This window comes from Cryptomeria japonica, chromosome 3 (genome assembly GCF_030272615.1).
Source record: "Cryptomeria japonica chromosome 3, Sugi_1.0, whole genome shotgun sequence".
In the NCBI taxonomy this organism is placed as follows: Eukaryota; Viridiplantae; Streptophyta; class Pinopsida; order Cupressales; family Cupressaceae; genus Cryptomeria; species Cryptomeria japonica.
The window spans coordinates 550,593,094-550,618,455 of NC_081407.1; the positions used below are offsets into that span (position 1 = coordinate 550,593,094).

Below are 25,362 nucleotides of genomic sequence, written 5' to 3' on the forward strand. Positions count from 1 at the left end.
TGTGACCAGATTTATAGCAGTTTCAATGGTGATATAAAGAGCTTCAATGTGAAGAGAATCATGTGGCAGACTTATAGTCACTTCATAGCATTTGAAGATCAAGTTGAAAGGGAGGACTATAGCATAATTTGTGAAGATTCTATTTTATTATTACCCTAATCTGAAGGCTCAGTCGAGCAGCAGCAACTTATAACATTGAAGCATATATTTCAAGTATACAAATCAGAGGAAACTATCAAGTTAAGTTCTATCTTCCAAACTAGTCTTAGAATCTTAAGTTAAATATTATAATGAAATTTATTCAGATTTGATAAAATTATATTTATAAATGTATTACAATTCTCACCTTAAGTTGGAATTGTTGTATCAGGAGTAGATTAAGGTAAAACCCATAGGAGGGACATTACATAATACCATAACTAATATCGGTGTAAAGAAGTGTAAGCCACGGAAAAGTATGAGTAGATTTTCTTGTTTAATGATCATGTTGTACATAAATTCCTTCCACCATCAGAGAGCTTGATTTCCATACTTGTTCGTATGCTTTGCTTAGTCCTTTTCCCATTCATTTAAATAATTTGCAATTTTGTGTTCTCCTTTGTCAGCAATTCTGGCATTTGCAAGGTGATTGGCAAGTAGGTTAATCTCTTGGGAACAATTTAGTTTTATTATGTCATCAAATTGATTCAGAAACAACCAAACATGGTGCAAAATATTTCTAATCTTCCAATTTTGGCATCTTCTTTGTGTTAATGCATTTACAATTATTAGTGAGACAACTTCCAGTATGATTTTCCTTGCTCCCTTTCATATTGCCATTTGGATAGCAAGGATTATGGCTATGGCTTCTGCCTCATCAATTGTGCCCTCCATTTGAGGCAACTGTAACAACATTTCCACTGTGATTTATTTACCATGCAACCAGCTCTTGATTTCCCCAGATTACCTTGGGAAGCTCTGTCAAAGTTTAGCCCGACAAGGGGGGAGACCAAAAGGCATCCTGTTTTTTTAGCTTTTACAGGTTCAACCCTAGAAACCCCTTGAACAAGGACCTGAGTTTCAGCCTTGACTTTTCTTGAAATAAGAACAATACATTGTGTCAGATCTTAGAGGTCCAGTTATTGAAGCCCAAGGTATTTTGCAGACAGAACTGAAATCAGCAAATAGTATAACACAATGACAGGGAAAAAATTGTTAACCAAGATAAATATGCTATATAGTCCCTTGTTAAGGTTTGCACATCATACATTCTTTTCTACAATTTCTACATGGTACTCCTTACTGTTGGGATCAACTATGTTGGAAAAATAATTTATGAAACTCATCTCAATTCTTAATTCTGAATACACTGGCCTTCCTTTTAACTGCCAATGTATTGATTATAAAGAATTGTAATAAATAACTTAAGTGCTAAAAATAATTAAAGAGGAAGTATTCTACTCTGACTGAAATTTTTGTGGCCAGGAAATCACTTTTTATGTAAAACCTTTTAACATCCCCAAACACATCAGCCAGTGGCAATACCACTCACAACCTATACTACCTGATCCCTCTAAAACGCCACCACCCTCCTGTACCTTAAGTACAAATCTGATCCTGATCCTGATCCTGGGATGAATTTCCAAGGAAATGTACAGGATCCTTTGACAGGATATTTTTATATACAATGACAAGGATTTACTAGATGAGCAACACCAATTACATACTGACTTAACACCCTTTTAAGCAAGAGAAAATTGCTTTCAAAATATTAACAGAACTGTTACTTTCCAACAATCATTGTTAAATCATACAAGGAAAACATATGAATAATATGATGAGAGAAACATACGGGCAGCTATACCAACCCATGGTATAAGTATCAAGGGAACCAGCTGATATGGCTTGATCGGTGGTAAACGCCTCCTACATAATCAGAATAATAATGATGAAGGAAAAAAACACATGTAAAATAGCTAATAATGAACAAGAGAAGATGTGACCAGAAAATTAATGAATTGGTAAAAAGGAAAAATGAAATCTTTGCAATCACATGTTAATGTACCTTGCCCTATCAAAAATAACCATCAATAACTCCAATCCGAAATGAACAAAGTCATTCCATATCAATTGGCCAACGTCTATTCCATTATACAAAGAGAAAAAAGAAAATTGTGACAAGATAGAGCTGCAAAAGCCTTACTTGACAAACAAATAATAGAGTCGATGTGCTTGAGCAATGCGGCAGCTCATCAGCAAACCAAACCCACATGGACCTCCCAGCCATACTGCACACATTGTTCAATGAAAAAAACCTTCTGATTCAGCATACTCCATTACTGGATTTTAAAAGAGTACATCTTTCAAGCAAAGTTTTGAAAGACAATTCACCTATAGTTGGTCAGTGTGTATATGATTAAATACAGGAGATATGAAATAAAGAATATAAGGAAACTGTCAATGCAAAGGGCTAATAAAATCTTTATGAGAATCCTGTTTTAACTTTAACCTGTCCAAAGATAACAAGAGTGCCAGATATGTCTGTGCTTGGATTTAATAAGATTGAGTGAAATCTGCACACAAAAGGTCATACTGGAACCTGTTAACAACAATTTTCTAGCAATACCTATAACATTCAAATCAGTATTTCAGATATCATATTTTAAAGATGGAAGCATACCACCAGTGATAGCAAAAAAATGATGCTGGCAATAGTTTGTAGAACAAAAAGCTGAACTTGCTTTTTTTTTATCTCTGGGACTCCATGAATCAAGTGAGCAAAGAATGTACCACAAAGGAGTCTGTGACAAACATAAGTTAGCAAATCATTACTATAGAGTCATTCCACTGCAACCTCAGAACCAAAGGATCAAATAATTGATTTTTTTGCTACGTATTATTGAACTATATTAATTGAAGAATGGCCAGTAACAATAGTGCATATATAATATAAAATGCAGAAGTAGTAAACATCATGTCATTATTACTGTCTGTGAGAAGTACTAGCAAACTTTTCCCGTTATAAACTAAATATAAAGAATACAAGACATTGATAAGAAACTAGCACACTTGTAGTTGTGATGTGAAAAAACTCTTGTTGTACTGCTTCTACCAGATTTCTTTTGCCTCGGTAGGAAACTAAATAGCGCAGCTGTTATTTCCATTTCTTTGGAAATAGGCAAAAACTCCACAAGATTAGATGTGCACCAAGGCACAACATAGTTTTAGGTGTATATTATCACCTATTTTGTGCTTAAGCCTATAGCCTACGTGTTAGTTTTGTATGGACAATATTACGTTATGTTATAGTAAAGCATTATACCATAATGAAATTAGAGTTCTCTTTCTAACTTGACTATAAATTAAGAAAAAAACACTAAGCTATCTATTTTTACCATTTGACATCTATCTAATACAAAGTCATCTTTTGGGATCTCTGTAATGTCCCTTCCTTAGACAGTCCAATTGTTAGCATGGGTTAGCCTATAATCAGGGTTCCCGTGGGCTAACATGGTGGATAGGGAGCCCATTTGGGAGTTTGGTGACTTTCTAAGGATTATTGGAGACGTTTTGGGCATTCTGGGGCAGTTTCCTATTTTTTAGGAGACTGCCAATTGACTATTTCACCACCGGAGGGCCAAGGAGCATAGTAGAGTGGCTTAGCAGTGTTTATCATCAATTTGAGACAATCTCCTAATTTTTAGGAGCATCCCTACTTTTTAGGAGGAGACTGTGCATTGCCACATCTAGTCATCATCCTTGGACAAGTGACAGCATTCAGTTTTCAGTTTGGAGTCTAGGTGACAGATTTATGAATAAATTTGGATTAAATAAATTATTGTCTAAAGTTTGATTTAAATAAAATTAAAGTGATTTAATTAAGTCACTTTATATTATAATGAATTATAATAAAGGGGGCCCCCTTGTGCCATGATGCCTAGGAGACATGAGTTAGGTTGTTTTTAAAGACAACTTAATTCTATTAATAAAGGGAGCCTAAGGGGGTCGTACATCTTGAGGGAGACATAAGGGAATAAAATAAAGTTAATAAGAGGATGAAATAAAGTTTAATAAACTTTATTTAAATAAAGTCTTGCAACCCTAAAATCGAATTAGGGTTTGGAGTTGTTAAAAAGACATGAGGAGGCTTAATTCATTCATCTTTCAATCATTTTACAATCAGCTTTTTGGGAATTGTGTTCTGCAACTCATTTTCAGCAGCATAGCAGCTTTGAGGAATGAAAACTCCTTGAAGACAGGTGGATTTGGATGATACCCCAGTTCACAGAATGGAGGGATTCATTCAGAATTCTTAATTGTGCTTCAGTTCAGACTTGTTACAGCAGTTTTAGAGGATTAATTGCAGATTGGAGAGGGTTTGGAGACTTTAGAAGGTAGCCATACCTTCATTTGCAGCAGCCGTACCCTCCCATAGCAGGCTATACCATCCTACAAACCCCAATTTGTCTAGAACAGCCATACAACACAGTAAAGGGTTTGAATTTGCACCTATCTCCATTGTCCACACCTATCAGCAAGAATCTGATAATTACTTCAGGCTACAAGAGGCATATGTGGACCAGATCAGTGATTCATTGAGGAAAATTTGGTTAATTCAATAATCTTGCCAGCAAGCTAGGCACAATTCTTAGCAGTTTCAGTATATTTGTTTTATTTAATTATGGTTGATGCCAATAAACTTGTTTGGAGTCACTGAACTTCCCTAGATGCTCATGTACTGTGATGTATTTGAGAATTTTCAATAACACTACCCTAGTTAAGCTAGACTCCTGGTATGCGATCTTGTCTTGTTTTAAATTAATTCTAGAAAGTTGCTACCTTGCTGTTTTAGAAATCAGAATTCAGAAAATAAAAATCAGAACTTTATATTTCCGCAAATTGAATTTCAAAGTATTATATATCCGGTGTATAATTTCATTCCAAGAGTTGTTCTATCATTGGCATCCTAAAACGCATCAAAATCACTTGAAAACTATCCTAAAACCTCAAACCAGCAGCATTAAAATTCAGAAAAATTTGTATCAAAATTGGCTGGGGATCTTTCAGTCTCGTGTAGCTTTATCTCCATATGCAATTATAAATCCATATTGATTGTACAAAGATCCATCTTTTACAAAAAATTTAGCATATTTTATTCAAGCTATAATTTGCATATTGCTTTCCTTCTCCTTTGAGGATGCGGAAAGTGGTATCAAAGTCACTTAATTTTCACAACCACTATAGAAACGCCATGGGTGTTTTATGTAAGAAAATGTTCTAAGTTTTTCACAAACAACGCTTTGAATGGACTATTTGCAAAATTTACCTCATAAATGAGAAGGGAGACAATATCTAGGCAAAACACACAAGAATTCTGATCCAACGTCCCCGATCCTTAATTGAATGTGGGCCCCATTTTGTACATATTTTGATATCATGCTACTCAGTGTAATCATCTTTATGATATTTTCATGCTACTCATTGTAATCATCTTTATGATATTTTCAATATGATAGAAATCTTCAATTTGACAATATCATTTGTCAGATTTTATTTAGTATTCAAGAAATATTAGTATTTAGCAGAGAAACGGGAATTGCCCAAAATCACCGAGTTTGGGCGATTTCCGAGTCGAGTCCTGCTCACCGAGTCCAGTGGGCTAGGACTTAGACTCGAACAAGTCTGAGTCAAAAAATCGCCCAAAATCGCACCCACCCAAACTCACCCAAAATCATCGCATTTGACGAGTCCCAACTCCCAAACTCGATCGGCGGTATGTAACTTTAAGTTAAAAAAAAACACAACTTCTAACATGTTTTGAATTGATTTTTTTTGGTTTATATTATGCTTTGAGCCTACTATGAACTTCATTTCATTCATTTGGCAAAATAGGAGGAGAAAGGTGAGTTGTGAGGAGAAACAATAGAAAAATAACACCCTACGCCTATATAAAATAATAAAAGTCTTTTGGCCTCGTGGGGCGCTGCCCCTTGACCCTGCCCTATATCACGACAGGAAGCACACCAAGGGAACACAAAATTAGGGGGGAAATTGCGCCGAATAAAAGTAGGGAAATTTTAACCTTTGAGTCTGATTAGGCTCCAATTCCATATAACAACATATACTTTCATTTGGTGCATCAAGAGTTGGAAAGGAAGAGTTTGCATCTCATTTGATCATATGATGACATGGATTTTTTATTCCATGAGTTTTGAAATATTGTATACATTTGACAATATTTATATATCTATGTTTATTATTTCCTTCAGCTACAATTTGTGTTTATGCTTATGTGATTGATGTATACTTGTGTATGTAATCAAATTAGCTTCTATTTGATGATGTTATTGTGTCTTTAAGGTGTATTTAATAAAGGGTGCATAAAACAAGTTTTAAATCTTTAAAAATCTCTAAATTTCTTGAGTTGTTCACTTTGCCGAGTCCAGCTGAGTCCAAGCCGAATTTTGACTCCCGAGTCTGAGTCTTGAGTCGAGTCAGCCTCGCCGAGTCCGAGTCCCGTTTCTTTGGTATTTCGTATTTGCAATTTTGCTATTTTACTAATTTGCCAAAGTTTTTTTTTTAAATTGTAGGTCATTTACCAATAGCATTAATCAAAAAGAAAAAGTCTAGTTACAAAAAATAGTGATCAAGCATATCATTCATTATAGCCCAACCAGACAAGCCAAAATATAACAGTTTAACAAAACATGAGATCCAACATAGCTGAGTACATTTTGAATTAGGTTCCAATATATACAACATAGATATGAGGCATATAAATATCAAAAAAAAAGTAACATGTAATAGTACCAATAACTCTTAATCTTCATCATCATCTCTATCCTAATCTTCTCCTTCATCATTGTCGTATTTCTCTTCTTCATCTTGTTGTTCCTCTTCGCCCTCCTATTGTTCCTCTTCATCATCTTGTTATCCTTCATCTTTATCTTGTTGCTCCTCTTCTTCACCTTCTTGTTCCTCCCCTCCAGCTATCTTTTTACCTTTGTTCTTGTCCTTGCTCTTAGGTTGTACCCTACTTTCTTTAGATGATTCATATGTTCCAAGGAGAGGGGAGATCCTCTCCCAACTGGTAGTGTCTAAGTTCTGGAAGGAGACTTCCATATCTCTAACTGTTGCATCCCTTCTTAATTGGTATTCATGCTCTTTAATGTAAACATTCTGAAAGTCCAGATATTCATCCTGAAACAACTTATCAACTATTCTGAGATCTTGTGGCCGGTAATCAGCTTCCTTTATGTCTTCTTTGAACAATGGAGAGGATCTCGTCGTGACGTTCTCACACATCGCCCCATTGCAAATGGGGACCCCCACGTTTTCGCTTTCTAGGTTAGTTGTCTTAGCTTAGCCATTGGTAGTTTTAGTCTTTTTCTATTAGCCTTTCATTTGTAAGAGGTATAGTTGGTTAAGAGCTAATCAAGTCAACTCTCTCTCTCTAAATTAAGTGAGGTCAGACAATTTTGAAGGCTAGGAAATTACTGATTCACATCTTTGCTCGCTCTAATGGAAATGAAATGCTGAAATTTGACTAAGGCAGATTTGTTTCGGAGAGTCAAAATTATAAGGAAATGGAGGTAGAATTCAAATCATCATGAAAGGGCTCAAGGAAATGATTAAGTTATCAAAGTTCACATTTTGAAATCACTTCCTTTGACCCCCCCGAATCAACGACTTAAGGCATTGATAGAACTTTCCTTGCCCTTCTAAGCCTCTGACCTGCCTCTCCCAGCACTGCCAGTGGATGCCCAAACTCCGATCATTCCCACTTCTATCCAGCCTCTCCTACCACTACCGCTTCCTTCCATCTTCTCTTGACCTTCTTTCCTCTCAATCTTCCTTCTTTGGTATTCACCCCTTCCACTTCACCTTCTCCCATCCTTCATCTACCCTTCCTTTCACTTCCCTCTTTCTACCCTTAACACATGCTTCCATCTCCCCTCATTTTACCCCTTTACTCCCCTTAGCCTACCCTTCCACTACCCACCTTCAACTCCTTTACTACCTCCTACCCCGATCCTATCCTAGCCTACACCCCTTATACCCCTCCTTGCCACGGCCTCCCTTATGCCTCCCTATTTCCCAACACCTTCTTCATCACACCCTTACCCCTTTACTTCCTTTTCCTAACCCCTATCCACCACGTCACTTATCCCTACCCTCTTACCACCTACCTTACCCCCGCAGCTTCTCTTTGCCACATCCCCTCATCCTTTCTTGCCACGGCATCCCTTCACCTCCTTCCCTTCGACTCCCCCCACTACCATGCCTTTGCTTGGGCCCCACCAACTTTACAATGGAGAGAGAAAATGTTTCTAAGGCATTGATAATGCCACTTCACCGGCCAGATCACCACTTCCTTTGGTCACCAAAGGAGCAAATTATGCTTGCAATTTCCTTTGGCTGTTCAAAGCACCAACTAAGCCTTGTGTCATTTCCTTTGCCTAGCCAAATTAGCAACTTTAGCCTTGGCGGACCTCTCTTGACAAAGGATAAATACGACTTTAGTCTTGGCGGACCTCCTTGAGCTAAGGATATTAGCGACTCAAGAATTTCAAGGATCCTTAGGCTAAGGATATTAGCGACTTAAGAATTTCAAGACATCCTTAGACTAAGGATATTGGCTACATAAGGTTTTGCATCCTCCTTGGGCAATGACAAAGTGCGACATAAGGATTTGAGACCTCCCTTAGCAAAAACAAGACACGGCTTTGACATGTGATTTGAATCAATAGGATTTGCAAAGGCCCCACTACGATTTAACGAGAAACGTTTTATTTGAATTTAAACTTAGTGATTCAAGTCAGCTAGGTATGAAAGAAAAGAGGTGCGATGGTAAAGGAAGACACATATATAAAGAAATATCGCAAAAGCAAATTCAAAACAAATACGAATCTGCTTTTTCAAATTCACATTAACAAAAGGTAAACTCAGAAAATTGCAGCAGAGAGAGTTGTTTTAGAATCATGGCAAGGAAGGAGTAAAAAGCAAATTCAAGGAGAAAATATTTAAGATTTCCAGTCAGTATATAGATTCATTTATAGATTTTGCTAAGGACTGAGATTTTGTTTGTTTTGTAGGATTAACTGTCTGGAATAAAGGCAGGAGCTAGTGCAAGATCATTAGTTTCAAGAGCGGCAGAAATTTCATCGCTCAAAAGGAGGACTCAGCCATAACAAATGACTCTCGAGGAAAGAAAGACCTCTTCACCACATTCAAGAACATCTCAAGAATGTGAAGAAATGGATAAAGGACAATATGAAGGACTTGAATAATGTGACATGGGACATTTCAATGTGAGGAAGGGAAATTTGATAACCTTAAGGAAATCCAAGGATACCATAAGTATAGGAGATGGATTTCCAAATGAGGATTGTTTTGCAAGGAAACACTCTACATACAAATTCATATAGATGGAAGTACTTCCTCATATCAAGGCAAGCTATCAAAAACAAGGAGAATGCAAGCGATCAAGGCGGAAGTTAGTTCCAAAAGAGTTAATCAAAGTTAAAGAATTGGTTTGAGCAAAGTCATCATCACATCAGACACTTGGGAATGTTGAGTATCAAGAGATATGCCTCACTCATTCATCTACAACTTGCGATGAGTTACAAAGATCAAGCAAGCTTAGGTGGCACTTAGTCATCACTTAGCCAATCATAATATTTCAAGCTAAGGCATCCAAATTCAATGTACCTGACTCATCCATCAAAGAGATAACTACCACATGTAGGCACAAAGTCTGATGCACCTACCATTCTCATATATTGGTCAATTATTCAAGGACATTTGTCCCACAAATTGCAATTTTATCATTGGTAAAGCATTAAATGCTTTGTAATGGGTGTAACAAACCCTAATTAAGGTTTCTATCTTTCAATCTTTGCCATTGATTGTGAATCAATCTAAGCCATTGAATTGTATTGAGAGCACTATATAAGGCTCCACTCTTTCATTTGTAAAGGTTAATAGTTCAATAATAGTTCAAGAATAGATACTAGTTCAAGAGTAGAAAATAGTAGATAGCAAGCAATTAGAGTAGAGTAGGAAGAGAAGGCAAAGATTGTTGCCAAGACTTTGTTGTATCAAGCATGTAAACTTCATTGAAGACATGGTGAAATTCATATGTTAATTCAGCAATTTGCACGGTCTCTACTTCTCATTTAATTTTCATGTTGTTAGATGGATGAAAGAACTTTGCGTATGATCAATGGTGAAATTTGTACATCCATACTATTAACACTTTGCCAATAGTAAAGTGTCTTGCGTGGTCAACTAGTCCATCTTAGCCAAGCTCAACTTCAATTATCACTCCCGCATTGATATGCTTCACCTTGAGGCTATCCATGCTTGTAGTGGTGATTTGAAAATCATAAAGCTATCCCTAGAAGATTGCACTAGCCTTGTGGAGATGTTCGTTGCATATCAAAGGAAAGCTTAGTTGAGTTTCATCAAAGATGTCCATTGCTCTTGCATTCCTAGGATTAGATTAGCTTTCTCAAGCCCTATCCTTTTTTTCCTTTTTTTTCAAATCAAGTTAAATCTCACATTCTAGCGACATTCAAGCAATCAAGTATTCAATGTAAGTCCACCTTGTGATTCCAGCAATATCACATCATATACAACTGAGTCTATCCAAGAGCACGTCAAGACCTGACATTCAAGAACCTTGGAGTCATCCCATTTGATCATGCAGCTTAGCATTTGGGGAGTCTTTCTTCAAGAGAGGATAGAATACTTAGTATTTTTTTCTGTGTTGTATAGTGCGTAAAAACACCATCAACAAATCCCTCTTCTAACACTTTCATAAACCTATCTGTTGGCAGCCTGAGTGTTAGTGTGACCTGTTCCATAATCATCAAAGTAGTGAGTCTACAAGTAGACCCAGTAAGCATTCTAACCTTGCCTTGGTATAGATGTTCATTCCGTTTTTTCCATAAAAACCAAAAAAATTCAATGGACAAACAAAACCAAAACACATTATGAGCTTTTTTTAACCCTTTGACATAACCAAACACAATTTCAGACCAGGACCTTTTATCACAAACATCCTACCCAATAATATTACCCATGAATAATGACCAGACAGAGGCAGCAAACTTATAGTTAAAGAAAAGGTGCATATAATATTCAAGACAACCACAAGGGAGACATATTGCAAACTTGCTATCAAAGGCTAGCTTCTGATTCATGAATTGCCACCTAAGACATCTTTTGTAAGGACCAATTTTACTAGACCAGCAATTTAAAAACAATTTAGACCACATTTTATGTTCCCAGTCAAGGTTCCATTTCGTATTGGCATGCTCAAAAATACAGTTTGATTGAACAAGTAAATTGTAAAGACATTTAGCCTTAAGTTTCAAGAAAGGGGATCCATTAGTCCATTTAAAGTTGGAAATATAGACAAGATTATTGTTAATTTGAATAGGCTGATTCAACATTAGTAATTTCTTCTTAATCACAACATATGTTCTTTTGCTAATGTCAAGCCAATTATATTCATCTTAGAGAGCATTCCACTCTTTTATTGTACTATTGCAAAAAATATCATTTAATGTTGAGATTCCAATCTTATACCACTTTCTGGCCGAGCATCCCTCTGGCAGGGCTAATGGTTTACCTTTTTGTTCTATATTCCACCAAAGAGATCTGAAACCACATACAATGCATTGGTTATATTGTATTGCCTCAGTGTGTTTCACCTTATCTTTACACCTCTCCCAGGCCCTCCAAATGCTGTGAAAAACAACAGAACCTGAAGGAATAGCATTAAACCTATCAAAGAGATTATCCATAATGTGGATATTATTCCATCTTCTTGCATTTTTAGGATGGCCTTCTTTAATATTCTGCCTAACTAGGACTTTCCATGGTTCATTACCCACCATGGCCCTCACAATCCGCTTAGTTGCTAGAGCTATGCCTTGTATTTTCAAGTCTTTCAACCCCAATCCCCCATCCTCTTTGTTCATGCAACACCACTCCAAACTGATTACATGTGTCTTTTTGTTCCCTTTTCCATCTGACCACAAGAAGTTCCTGATTACCCTCTTAATATTATTAATCTAATAGCTAGCAAAAAACCAGATAGAAGCATACTAAATGGAATAGGAAGATAGGATTTTCTGACAGACTTGTACCCTTCCGGCCAAAGATAAATATGTTATGTTCCAACAGTTGAATTTCTTTTCAATTTTGGTGAACATCCAATTCCCACATATTGGGCAGGGTGGGAGAGACCGAAAAAGGTATGCCTAAGTACCTTACAATCTTGTCAGGACCCCCCCACTGCCAACCAAACCCATTTAACCAGTCTGGGATCTCCTCACTCCACCCTAATAGAATGGATTTGGATTCTGAGATTTTTGCACCAGAGGCATGGCAAAAGAATTCTAACTTGTTCTTAAGATTCACCAGATTATCTCTATCTATGGTTGGGAAAAGTTTTGGGTCATCAGCAAACTGAATGTTAATCAATTGAGAGTCATCTGAAATCTAATACCTTGAAATTTGGGCCCTAGAAGATCAGACCTTAATATATATTGTAGTGCTTCTGAAGCAATAACAAAAAGAGCATGGGCCAAATGGCACCCTTGTCTAATGGATCAGCCCAAGGGAAAGGCTTCAAAAATCTCTCCATTGATTTCAACATGAGCATTTGCATCCATAAATAGTACTTTCAAAATTTTACAAAATGAATCAGGAAATCCTATTGCCTATAGGACTGTGAAAATGAAGGACTATTCCACCCTATCATGGGTTTTCTCAAAGTCTAGATGAAGAATACCCACATCCTGCCCATTCCTTCTGGCCCAGCTTAAACCTTCCCAACTAGTTAATAGATTTTCTAAAATGTACCTTCTTTTCATGAAATTAGTTTGGGTTGGACTAATGATACTTGGAAGTTGTTAGTTAATCTTCTAGCAAGCAGTTTAGCACGTATCTTATAGGAGACATTCAGCAATGTTATTGGTCTCCAATTCCGAATATTGCTCGTCTCCTTCCTTAGGTAGTAGCTTTATTACCCCTTTATTAATATCTTCCCCCAAAGAGCCAGTCTTAATTGCTTCACTGTAGAATTTAAATAGATCGTCAACAATCCAATCCAAATTGGCTTTATAAAACTCTACTCAGAGGCCGTCAGCCCCTGGAGATTTACCATTTTTAAAAGACAAAATGGAGTTAATAATCTCATCTTTGGTTATCTCCTTATCAACTTCCTTTACCATGCTAGGGGTGAGTTTTTTTGGAATCATTTCCCTGCAGAGCTTTTGAGCACCTTGACAGATCGGCTTATTATCTTCTGCAGTAAATAGTATTTTAAAAAAATAATGGAAGACTCCTTTGATGTCTTTATTATCATGCAGCCACTGATTCTCTAATTGGATGGGGCCAATAGTTTCTCTACATTGCTTAATTTTCAGCATATGGAAGAAGAATTTTGAGCCTTTGTCACCTTCCCTTAGCTAATTCATTCTTGCTCTGACTCTCGCAACCTGAGTCTTCTTCGTTTGGTACTTCCTCAGTGCATGTTGAGTACCTCTAAGTTTATAGTTCAAATCAGCAATTTTTGGATCATTCCACATCTTGGCTTCTATGTCAGCCAGGCCTTCCTGAAGCTTGCATTCAATTTTCCTATTGGAAATGGCATTTCTTTCGCCTACTATCTTCATAATCTTCTGAATGTTGCCAATCAACCTATTCCAATAGTTGATAGCTCTCTCATTCTGACTCAAGGTTTTGTTAAACACCTAAGAGTATATATCCCTTCAATATAGTCCTGCTGCCTTAGCAAATCTACATTTAGTTTATACAACCCATTCTTTCTAATCTCCTTATTTAGTTCATTGTCATTAAAAACAATGTTATTTTTTATAGGGTGATGATGGTCAAAAAGTGCCTTAGGCACCACCTAAACACAATTGGCATTGCAACTGTCTTCAAAGCAAAAAGTGTCTGTATGCACATAAAACCTATCCAATGTGCAATAAACTCTCTTTCCATCACTTTGATTATTGCACCATGTATACCAAATACTCTTGCTTTCTTTCTATTTTCCTTCCAGGGGTTCAAAGAGTTTAAAGATTTTCTTCATTCTAAACCAAAAGAACTATTCATTCCCTTTCCAATACCATTTATTACCTCCAATTTTATCTTCCTCATTCTCTATCATATTAAATCTCCACCCATTATCCATGGGATTTTGGATAAATTGGATGTCATCCATTGCCATAAGGCTATCCTTTCTTTGTAGTTATTTGAGGCATATTCTGACCAAACACCAAAATGCCTCCCTTCTTTCATCATTGCAACCCATATACACCAATCACAAGGAGAGACCCCTATTTTCTGCAGAAACTTACTCCATTGTTGGCCAATGAGTAGTGCAATCCCTCCTCTCCCTCTTTCATGTTTAGTATAAATAGCCTTAGCATCTCTCCATACGAACCTTAGGTTGCTCTCTAACTGAAATCCAATAGCTTTTACTTCTTGAAGAAGTAGGAAATCTAGCCCTCTCACCTGGTTACAAAGGCTTCTGATGATGTATTTCCTATCTGGAGACTCGAGTCCCCTTATATTCTAGCTTAGGCAAAGGACCATGATGAATTTATTCAAAGGGGTTGGTTTTACCATTTCTTCATAACCTTTCAAAACATTCAGGGATATCATTCCCTTTTCATTTTTTACCCTCTGTTTTAGCACTGTTAGATCTGCTAACTGTTTTCCTCTTTCTTCTACTTTTGTTTGTAGCCACTTTCTCCCATTCACCTACCTCCTTCATTTCTGAATCAAAAGGGGGTGAAACATAAGTGTTAAGGGCCCCAATCATTTCATCACCATCATTGTCAGACATGTCATCTCTAGTACCGACTGACCATGATGTATTAGATAGATCAGAGGATTGAGGGTTCAAGAAGGTGGAATATTTTCCACAACAGCTAGAGAAAGGTCTTGCTCCTGAGTTCTTGAAGGTTGCTCATCTAATGCTATTCCTTGATTTTCTGATGGATTAGCTACATCTGAAGGGTCTGAGAGAGATTTCTTCATTCTGAATCTAACTCTATTTAATTAGCTCAACTTATCTAAAACCAGCTCTTGTGCATTTTTAGCACGAGGCATATTATTCAAGGAGGCATTCATTTCAATTGGTTCTTGCTTGTTATTCTGTTTATCATCAATAGGTGCTTCGGACTCTTTATCCTTAGAGGAAGTACTCAAAGTAACCTCCATATTTACCCTATCCACAAGTGAGGGCATCTTTTCAACATTATCTTCTATAGGTTTGCCATGAGTACCATCCTCTGCAGGAGTCAGAGTCTCAATATTAAGGCCAGCTTTTTTATTGTTCACATTTCTTTTGCTATTCACAATTTTGGGACATTCTTTCTTATGATGCCCATCAGTTTTACATAAGAAGCATGAATTAAGACCACCCAGGGCTTCTTATTCACATTTAATCAATTGATCCATAATAGGAAATTCAATCATTTCGGGGATTTGAACACCTTCATTGAAGGAAATTAAAACCCGAGCATTCATATGAGGTAATGTAATACGGGATTCTTCAACTTGTAGGGTTTTACCTATCAGTTCTAGCAGTTTGGGTATAAACCTCCAACTCTGAACAGGAACATTTTTATTAAAATCCATCTCGGTGTGGAACAAAACAAAATTCCACTTTGGGAGACATCTGATGCCCACTTTTCATAACTAGATTTTCAAGTACTATATGTATATTAGCACTGCCACCCCGCCATCCCCAAACTTGGGCCCTTGTCCCCCTGTCCCAAACCTTCGTGGAACACTAGAAACTGCAGCATTGATTGTATATATCATTGCTGAATTTCAAAGGAAAAACTGCATCATTGATCGCAAAGATCATTACAAAATTTAAAAGGTTATTTTGATCGCAGAGATATGGCAAATAATTTATCGAGTGTCATTCCTATTAAATTGACTGGGGCTAACAATTATGGAGAATGGCATCATCAAATGAAAAATATTTTCTTTTGTGAGACATGACCTCTTTTGTCAATGGAAATACAACAAGACATCCCACAAATGCTCATCTACAAGATGATTTTGACAAAAAATCAGGCCAAGCACTGGCTTTGATAGACTTGTCTATTGGTGGTATGTTGATAGAAAATGTGCAGAATGCAACTACACCAAAGGAAGCTTGGAATGTAATCACTAGAATCTTTGAGCACAAGAAAGATGTGAGAATACACATACTTCAAACTCAATTATATATTCTAAGCATGGATCCTTCGATAATTGAACATCTATCAAAAAATCAAGGGTAGTTTAATCATCTTATTAATGAGTGTGAGGCTATAGCTGATAAAGATCTCATCTCTGTAACTCTTAATAATTTGCCTAAATCATTTGAGAATTTCAAAACTACTCTTACATTGAGCGAAAAATTGGCAACCCTAAAACTCAATGATGTAGAGGGCCTATTCATGAAGAAATGTTTAATAAATATAATGAAGTTGAATTAGCAAATGCCTTTGGCTCTAAGTTTAAGGGCAAGAAGCTACAACAACAAAGACATTCTATTGTGGATAATGATGAACAAAGGAAAGAAAGGATTTGCTATTATTGCAATCGTCATGGTCATCTTGAAGTACATTGCTTTAAAAAGACAAGAGTTAAGAATAAAATTAAGCAAAAAGTATGATGATTGACGCAATTATTGAAGATGATGAAGGCTATAGACAATTTACAGCAAATGCCTCTAAGTATATTAAAAATGATGATATTTGGATTATCAACTCGGGTGCTACTCACCACAGGACTGGTAATATTGACAACTTGACAAATGTAGTAAACAAATCAAGAGACATCGTTACATTGGGAGATGATTCACAATTATATGTTGAAGGAGTTGGCAAGGCTCCTCTAGATGTTCCAACCCAAGGTAAAACAAGTATTGATAATATTTTATTCGTTCCAGGATTAAAGAAAAACCTTTTCTCAGTTAGTCAAATCGTTGACAAAACTATGAAGTTAGTTTTGTAAAAAAAAATTGTAAGGTCTATATGAGCTTCTGGTTTTGATTGATGCAAAAAAAAAAGCTCACACAATCAAAACCAGAAGCTCATATAGACATACTAATGGATTGTGGAAATCTACTGATATTAATTTGTAAGGTGTTTAATAGTGAAGGAAAATTATTACATGATAAGTATATGAAAGGAGGCCTATTTTATTTGAGGACAAATGCATGCCCCTGCCATGAAGAATTCAACAAACCAATTGCAATAGTATTAATACCTAAACCTAGGATGCATGGAAGGGCAAAAGGACAACTAGGGCAGAAGAAAGTTAGGGCCGACATAGGGCAACATTGTAATGCAGCTTTAATAAATAAAATTAGGCAATAAAAAATACATGAGAGCCAACCTGTTTGGCCATTTAAAACAAACTAAAATTATTTTTTCTAGGGCCAACCTCCTAAGTATTAGCATCATTATTTGGACGACTTGCAAATAAATAATTTAAATAAGGGGCCGACCCCTTTGCATTTGAGCACCCAAGTTGGATGTGAAAATGTCCATATAAATTAAGTGTTGCCATCCCTTGCAAAGGGACATATCCTTTCAATCAAGTCGCCCACCCCCCTTTAAAAGATATAAGAAGAAATTAAGATACAATAGTCCAAAAGGTGGGAATAGGAGGGAATCATCTGACTTGAAATTGGATAATACATAAAACACTCAGCAGTTCGATTGAACATTACAGTTTTGGTATGGGTCTCATATGCATAATATAGTCAATACTATATCGATATACATAAATTTCTGCATGCTAATAGTTACAATGCACTGCCATTATGATTATATATTATTTCTGATTCATGATTTTACTGTAGTTTACTAATTATATGTAAAATATCTAAAATATACTGGATCCTTCATATGTTCTAAATGTTTCCAGCCATGGTAGAGGAAGTGAGGATTGCAAGAGGGGTACGGTGATGGGGCACTCTCCTAGGTACGCCACCTCAAGGTGGGGATCAGATAGTCCCATGAGGCCAAAGGGGTAGTACAAAGGGTACTGCCTTTGGGCTTAGGAGAGATGGGCTTCCAGGACACCCTGTTGTAACCTCATCCCCCTATCATGGTGAAACAACACAAGAAGTCCAATAATTGGGAGAGGGAAATGATTGGCAAGATGAGGGGGAACAGAAAGTGGACACCTCACTAGGTAGACCACCTCATATGGATGGCAGGGCCACATGAGGCCAAGAGGAATGGTATATCTGCCCTTGGGCCTAGGGTAGAGGATCCGAGACACCGCATTGAAGTCACTTTTTCCCATGCTCTCCTATGGTTGAGCCTTCCAAATATATTTAACTATGATAACCTGTTTATTAAAATTATTGTTGTAAATGGTTTCTAATCTGTTTGCAGGGTTTCAATCAGGTGAAAGGTATATTCTAATCCCACTTATTTATTTGGAAATTGGGGATTAGGGCAAATTTAGGGCATTCCAATTAGGGGACATTACAACAAACTCCCCTCAAGCCTTAGTTTTGAGTATTGCTTCAAGAAATCAATTATGACATGAAAGGTTTGGTCATATTTACCTTGAATCAAATGTTCAATCAAAATATCGTATATAGTCTTCCACCCATCACTAGAAAGAAGTGTTTCTGTGAAGCTTGTATCACGGGAAAACGACATAAAGAAGATTTTGATTCTGGAAAATCTTGGAGAGCCTCCAAGAAGTTGGCATTAGTTCATTCTGATCTTTGTGGACCCATGAAGACAAATTCCATACGGAAATCTCAATATTTTGTAATATTCATTAATGAGTTCACTCAAAAGGTCTGGGTTTATTTTTTGAAAAACAAGATTGAAGAATTCTTTTTTTTAAGAGTTTGTACATCAAGTTGAGAATGAAAGTGATAAAAATAAATAAAATGCTGAGATCAGATAATGGGGGGAGTATACTTAAGATGAATTTTTTTATTTTTGTAAACAAAAAGGAATTAAAAGGCAATTCTCAGATCCATATACTCCAGAACAAAATGGTATAGCTGAAAGAATGAATAGGATAATTCAAGAGAAAGCTAAATCCATGCTCAAGGCTTGTAACCTTGATGACAAATTATGGGGAGAAGCAGTCCATACTGCAGTTTATTCGACTAATCGAAGTTTGACTACTATTTTAGAAGGAATCTCACCAAAGAAGCAGGGTCAAGAAGCAAACCAACAGTTTGATATTTGAGAATTTTTGGGAGCACTGCCTATAGGCATAATCCAAAAAAAAGGAGAAGAAAATTTGATGATAAGAGTCAAAAATGCATCCATGTTGGTTATGATGACTCTAGTAAATCCTATCAGTTGTATTATCCTAAGGCAAACAAACTTCAGATCTCTAGAGATGTCGAGTTTGAAGAAGAGTGTCACCTTCCAAGTGTTTGCCATGTTGGATTTTTCGAAGAAAAAGATGATAGTGGCAAGAAAAAGATGATAGTGGCACATCATCATGCTCAATCAAAAATGTTGAACTAGAATTGGAAAAACCAATTGAATTTATAGAAGAAAAAGAAGAAATTGATGAGCCAAATTCAAACTAATTGCCCACTCCACAATCTAATCTTCCAGTAAGGAGATAAGAATGAGCTAGGAAAACACCTATTAGATTGCAAGACTATGAAGTCAATTATGCATTAATGTCAAGTGTTCTAAGTGCTCATTAATCAAGAACTTTTGATGAAGCAATAGAGGAAGAAATCTGAAAAACAGAAATATGCCATGAATCAAGAGATAAATTCAATTCATCAAAATCAAACATGGGAATTGGTTCCTTTACCTATTGGAAAGAAAGCCACTGACTGTAAATGGGTATTCAAAATCAAGTTTGAATCTGATGCTTCAATTGACAAGCACAAAGAAAGATTGGTAGCCAAATGCTAGAAACAAATTGAAGATGTTGATTATGAGGAAACTTTTTCTCTAGTTGCAAAGATGATCACAATTAGAAGGTTGATAGCATTTTCTTCCCATCACAGTTGGGAAATTCACCAAATGGATGTCAAAAGTGCATTCCTAAATGGAGAATTCACAGAAGAGGAATATGTCACACAACCTTCTCGATTTGTTGAAAAGGGAAAGGAATACATGGTGTGACGCTTTAAAAAGGCACTATAAGGCTTGAAACAAGCCCCATTCAAAAATTGATAAGTACTTTCTTCCAAGGGGATTTCAACAATCTGACGGTGATCCAAATTTATACATTAAGATTTTTGATAACAAGGTATTACTCATAGTGTTAAAAATTAATGACTTGCTCGTTACTAGGAATAATCAATCATTAATACAAGATGTGAAAGAAGATATGATGATCAATTTTGAGATGTCTGATCTTAGATTACTTCATTACTTTCTTGGAATCAAAGTGTGGCAAACACCTAGAAAAATATCTCTCTCAAATGAAGTACACCAAAGAAATTCTCACACGATACAAAATGCAAGATTGTAAAGCTTTGTCAAAACCAATGGAGGCAAGAACTAAGTTGACTAAAGACACAAAAGGTAAATCAATTAATACAACCCTATATAGGAGTTCGATACAAAATTTGATTTTCTTAACTACTACTCGTCTTTGACATATCTTATGCAAATGGAAACTTATCTCAGTTCATGGCTCATCTCAAACATAGTCATTGTTTAGCTAAATAGAGAGTTTTGAGATATCTTCAAGGAACACAAAATTTTGGATTAGCGTATATGAAAATTGAAGATTTCAAAATTGTTGGTTTTTCAGATTCGAATTGGGCAGGTTGCATAGACTCTAGGAAATCAACTTTAGTTATTGCTTCAATCTTGTATCTTCTATTGTCACATGGAGTTGTAAGAAGCAACTTAATGTTGCTTTGTTAGCAGCAACTTGTGAATCAATATGGCTTAGACAACTCCTTGAGAATCTTTGACACCCACAACCTGATCCAACAATTATATATTAACCAAAGTGTGTTGAAGATGTCTAAGAATCCAATGTTCCATGCTCGTACAAAGCATATTGAAGTGCACCAGCACTTTATTCGTGAACATGTTCTCAATAAAGAAATTGAACTAGTCTATACACCAACCAATGAGCAGCTTGCAGATGTTTTCACTAAACCTTTAAGCAAGGATAAGTTTGTATACTTTTAGAAGGTATCGGTATTAAATGTTCTTCATTTGTAAATTGGTAGCTAATAAACTTATTAATTATAGGTGGCCCCTTTCATCTAATTAAGTTGTGTTGTATATAAAATAAAGTTTATGGGAGGTGTTAAAAAACAAACTGTATTTAACCACATAGTTGTTATGTGCAATCATGTCTCATGGAAGAGACACATCTCTCCCTAGGTGTATCTATTTAAAGATCTTTGTGATTCATTTATTTGATAAAGAGCAAATCTATTCAAGCTCACCATTTCAACAAATTAATCTGTGGGTGTGGTCAATTTCAGTTTTTGAAACTATCTAATAGTTTCTGATTCTTCAATTTGTCAAGGAACCATGTCTTCATGGCAAGTCTGATCAGGGCACAAGTCAAGTTTCTGTTTCGATCTTTTGGAGTCGGCACAAAATCTACTTTGGATATTACACGTCACACCATTTTACAGTGAAACCTGTGGATTGCTGATTTAGGTTTAGAAAAGCTAATGAGGTGCCCAATTTAGGTAAGATTGCAAGCTACAAGAACTGATTGATGGAAGCTATTTAATTTTATTCAAAATGCTATGGGAAGAAACAGCTTAATCGTTTTAAAATGGCCCACATTGCTGCCTAGAATTTTAGGTCTGTTGGCAGAGACTAAACTGAAAAAGCGGAAGGCTTCAAATAAAACCAGCACTATGAAATATGGGTGGTTTTAATACATGACTTTTCATCTTCCTCATTGTTTGCGATGGGCTTGAAAGAGCATATTAGTACAATTGGCAGAGCCTACAAATAAAGATAGATAAAGTCAGTTAAGATCAGAAGAAAGTTTAAAAAAAACAGAAACAGTGGACTTACATAAAAATTGTGAGTGCGGAGATTCCCACTGCAACATAATCGGTGGGTGAAGCCACCTTCCCCTCTCCGTAGACATGGTTGGGAATCATTTTCACCATCTTTCCTCCATTTTCAGTTTCCGTGAACACTGAATATGAAAAGTTGAAAATATGTTGCAGTTCTCAAGTCAAGCCAGTCTCAATCACGAGCTCCCCATTGGTCAAGCCACGCTTAATCTCGATCTCCCCATTAGTCCAGCCAGTTGAAATTGTAAACCTTTAGAATTGTTGTTGTCGTGCTTGTTTATTTTCGGCTTTGCCCGAAATAGAAGCTAATTTCGTGCGAGTCTAAGTTTGGCCTATGTCAATTCAATAGAATAGGATATAGAATTTTTTAATATTGCGAGGTAAAAGATAGTTTATGAGATATTGGATCTTGTCTTTATAATTTTTAAATTTGGAGAGTAATTGTTAAGAGTTATTCAGTTTTTTAAATTTTATTGTTTTTGAACAAATATTGTAGTGAAATGGTTGTTAGTTTTAAGATTAGAAATGAAATAAGCAGAAATACACAACACAATAGACAATTAACATGATAATTTATCTTGGGAAAATCCTCCTTCTTGAGGGAGAAAAACTCAACCAATAATATATCACATTTATTATATTGAATAAGGTAGAAAATCTGCTTTACAACTTGACCAATCACGAGGCTGATTAATGCAAAGATGATAGCACCTCTCTAGATGCAAATCCGTAAATGATATTATTTCTCCTTGATTATAATCGATCTGAAGCAAGATGACAATCTGTTGAAGATAATTGTTCTCCTCCTTGAATGATTAGATCTGTTGCTATCAAATGAAGATTTGTTGTTAAGGTATGAACTTGCTGTGAAGAATTCGAATTGGATACCAAATGAAGGAGATTGGCATGAGTATATATACATAACTTGGTGTCTCTTCATGAATAGTCGGCCTCATCAAGGAGATGACTTTACAAAATGAAATGAGGCGACTTTCCCATGAGTCGGCCTTAATGTAAATAAATATAATTATTATATGTTAAATAGCAACTCCTCCTTGAGTCGGCCTTATATCTTTCATTTGATATTTATTATTAATTTCAATTTAAAGGAGAAAGAAATCTCTCGCAGCTATTACATCAACAATGGTTACTAAAGTGTCTAAATTTTTGGTGCAAATATCATAGTAATCTTCACATTCAAGAATAAAGTGTTTCTTTAACTCCATTCTTATGTTGTGTAAAAGATACAAGTTCTTTCCTCACATTCTTTTTTAGGCCTTTTCCATCTACTTGCTTCACAACAAATATGGGGTAAAAAAAGTTCTCAATTGAACTATAAGAATCTTTGCTCTTTACACTATATTTGCCCCTAAGCCTTTTCATGATGAACATAAGTAGGATTAAATTAGTCAAGTTAATATTATTTTTGTTTAATGATTTTTTCTTCATGGACTTACAAAATTTATCTATCAAAAAGCTTTTGATTCTTTGTTATTATTGGGGCACATACTTAAGTGAGCGTCTTATTTGCTAATCCATTTGATGTTTTAATTTATCCAATACTTTTTTGATGATGACCTTAGACCATATGTGTGTCTCGATCTATTCAGTTTTTTAAGATGATTTATGAGACACGTCGTAGCAATGGCCTTGATAAGGAAGGTACCCATTTAAGCAAGACGAGTCTCATAAGGGACTAAAGGTTTTAGTTTGAATATGCTTATGATCGTGTGTTTTTTAATCATTTCTATATGCTTATATTTTTCTATTGAAGTATCACTAACCCATAATTCACATCCATAAAAAATCACTAGAATAACTAAAAGCCCAAAAAAAACCACATAATTTTCTAGACATAGAACTTTACCTCCCTAATTCTATTTTGCCAAGCATATAGATCTCTCCATCCTCTCAAAGATCTCTTCATTTTGTAAGTATTTGTTGTTGAAGTAAATGCAAAGATATTTATACAATGTAACTTACTCAAGAATATTCCCTACAAAAATTTAAGTTGGGATGATTTTTCTTCCTTTTATTTAAGAAGATCATGATCTTGCAAAATTACTCTAATGAATATAAGTTTTCTTGTAACCATTGAATTGATCTAGTGATCAAGATGAGATCATTAGCATACAAAAGAACCCTCGCAACATACTCTCCCAAAATAATTCTTTACATGTTTAGCATTCTTCTACTTGTTATAATATAAAGACCAAAAATTTTAGGGGAAAGAGAACACCCTTGTTTGACACCTATGTCACTTCTAAAACTTTTTGAAAAGTCTTCCTATGTTCTAATTTTCACCCATACTTCCTCATAAATTATATGAAAAACCCCTCTATATTGCTCTAGGATATTAAGATTCTTCATTATACACCATAATTTGCTTTGAGGAACCGTATCAAAGCTTTCTTGAAGTCAAAAAAAATAGCAATAGGTTTCCTCTTTAATATCCCAAACTTTTTCAATTTGATGTCTCAAATTGATGCCATGATCTATACTTGAGTCATTTGGTCTAAAACCTACATGTCATTTTTCTTTTTTACCTTTTTCTTCTACCCACTTTCCAATTTTGTGCTCAACCATGCTTCTGAATAATTTCGCAAACAAAGGATTACTCATGATGGTTTAGTGAGTGGATGGATCATTTCTATCTTTACTCTTAAAGGAATATATCACAAGGTTGGTTGTCCAATCTCTTGGAAGCCCAAGATTGATTATGTTATTGAAAATGTTATTGATATGGGGAGTTAAATGTCATTTTTTTATTTTAAGTATGTTGTTTGTAACTCAACCATGTCGCAAGCCTTCTCTATGCTCAACTTCTTAATACCTTCTTTAACCTCTTGTAAAGTAAATAGTTGTGTTGTCATGTGGATGATGGGAGGTACTTTTGAATCTGGTTAGTGCTCATATAGTTGTCTTGCACAACTAAGAAAATAATTGGCTACAATGGTATTTTCTATGTTTTGTTTCCTTTGCTGAAACTCCCTCAAAAAAAATTGTGTTATTTTTCCTTAAATAAATTATCTTATGTATGCTTAAGATCATTTAATCACTCATTTTATTTTATAATCTATTGATATAAAGTTTTGTTTGTCTCTTCTTTTCTTAGCTCTTTAAAATTTTCCTTATTGTATTACACTCCTCAACAAACCAAATATTTACTCAAAAATAACTTATTTTTCTTCCCTTGTCCATATTTAAAGAGCTTCTTGACTTATGTTTATTAATTCATGGCTTATGAACCTCTTCTTACTCTTTTCTTTCTTTTATATTATTTCTTTCAAATCTTTTATGAAGGTAAATCTTTTTGGAAACAAATGCAATGCAAGATC

The 25,362-nt window shown here is 35.6% G+C and overlaps 1 protein-coding gene across 4 annotated transcripts in view; it reads right to left on the reverse strand.

Annotated features, from left to right (window-relative positions):
• Positions 1-22,365, reverse strand: part of LOC131029883 (regulator of G-protein signaling 1) — a 76,782-nt gene extending 54,417 nt beyond the window's left edge. For 2 of the 4 annotated variants that reach the window (XM_057960537.2, XM_057960534.2), the window contains exons 1-5: positions 22,020-22,365; positions 2,660-2,780; positions 2,489-2,552; positions 2,183-2,267; positions 1,832-1,905 (exon numbers count right to left, since the gene is read on the reverse strand). In XM_057960537.2, coding sequence (XP_057816520.2) covers positions 1,832-1,905; positions 2,183-2,267; positions 2,489-2,552; positions 2,660-2,780; positions 22,020-22,117 — 442 coding nt within the window. In that variant the 5' untranslated portion in view covers positions 22,118-22,365. Of the gene's footprint in view, positions 1-1,831; positions 1,906-2,182; positions 2,268-2,488; positions 2,553-2,659; positions 2,781-22,019 lie in introns of those variants that run through there. The other 2 variants (XM_057960535.2, XM_057960538.2) reach the window with 2 other exon arrangements.
• Positions 22,366-25,362: the final 2,997 nt, after the last annotated feature.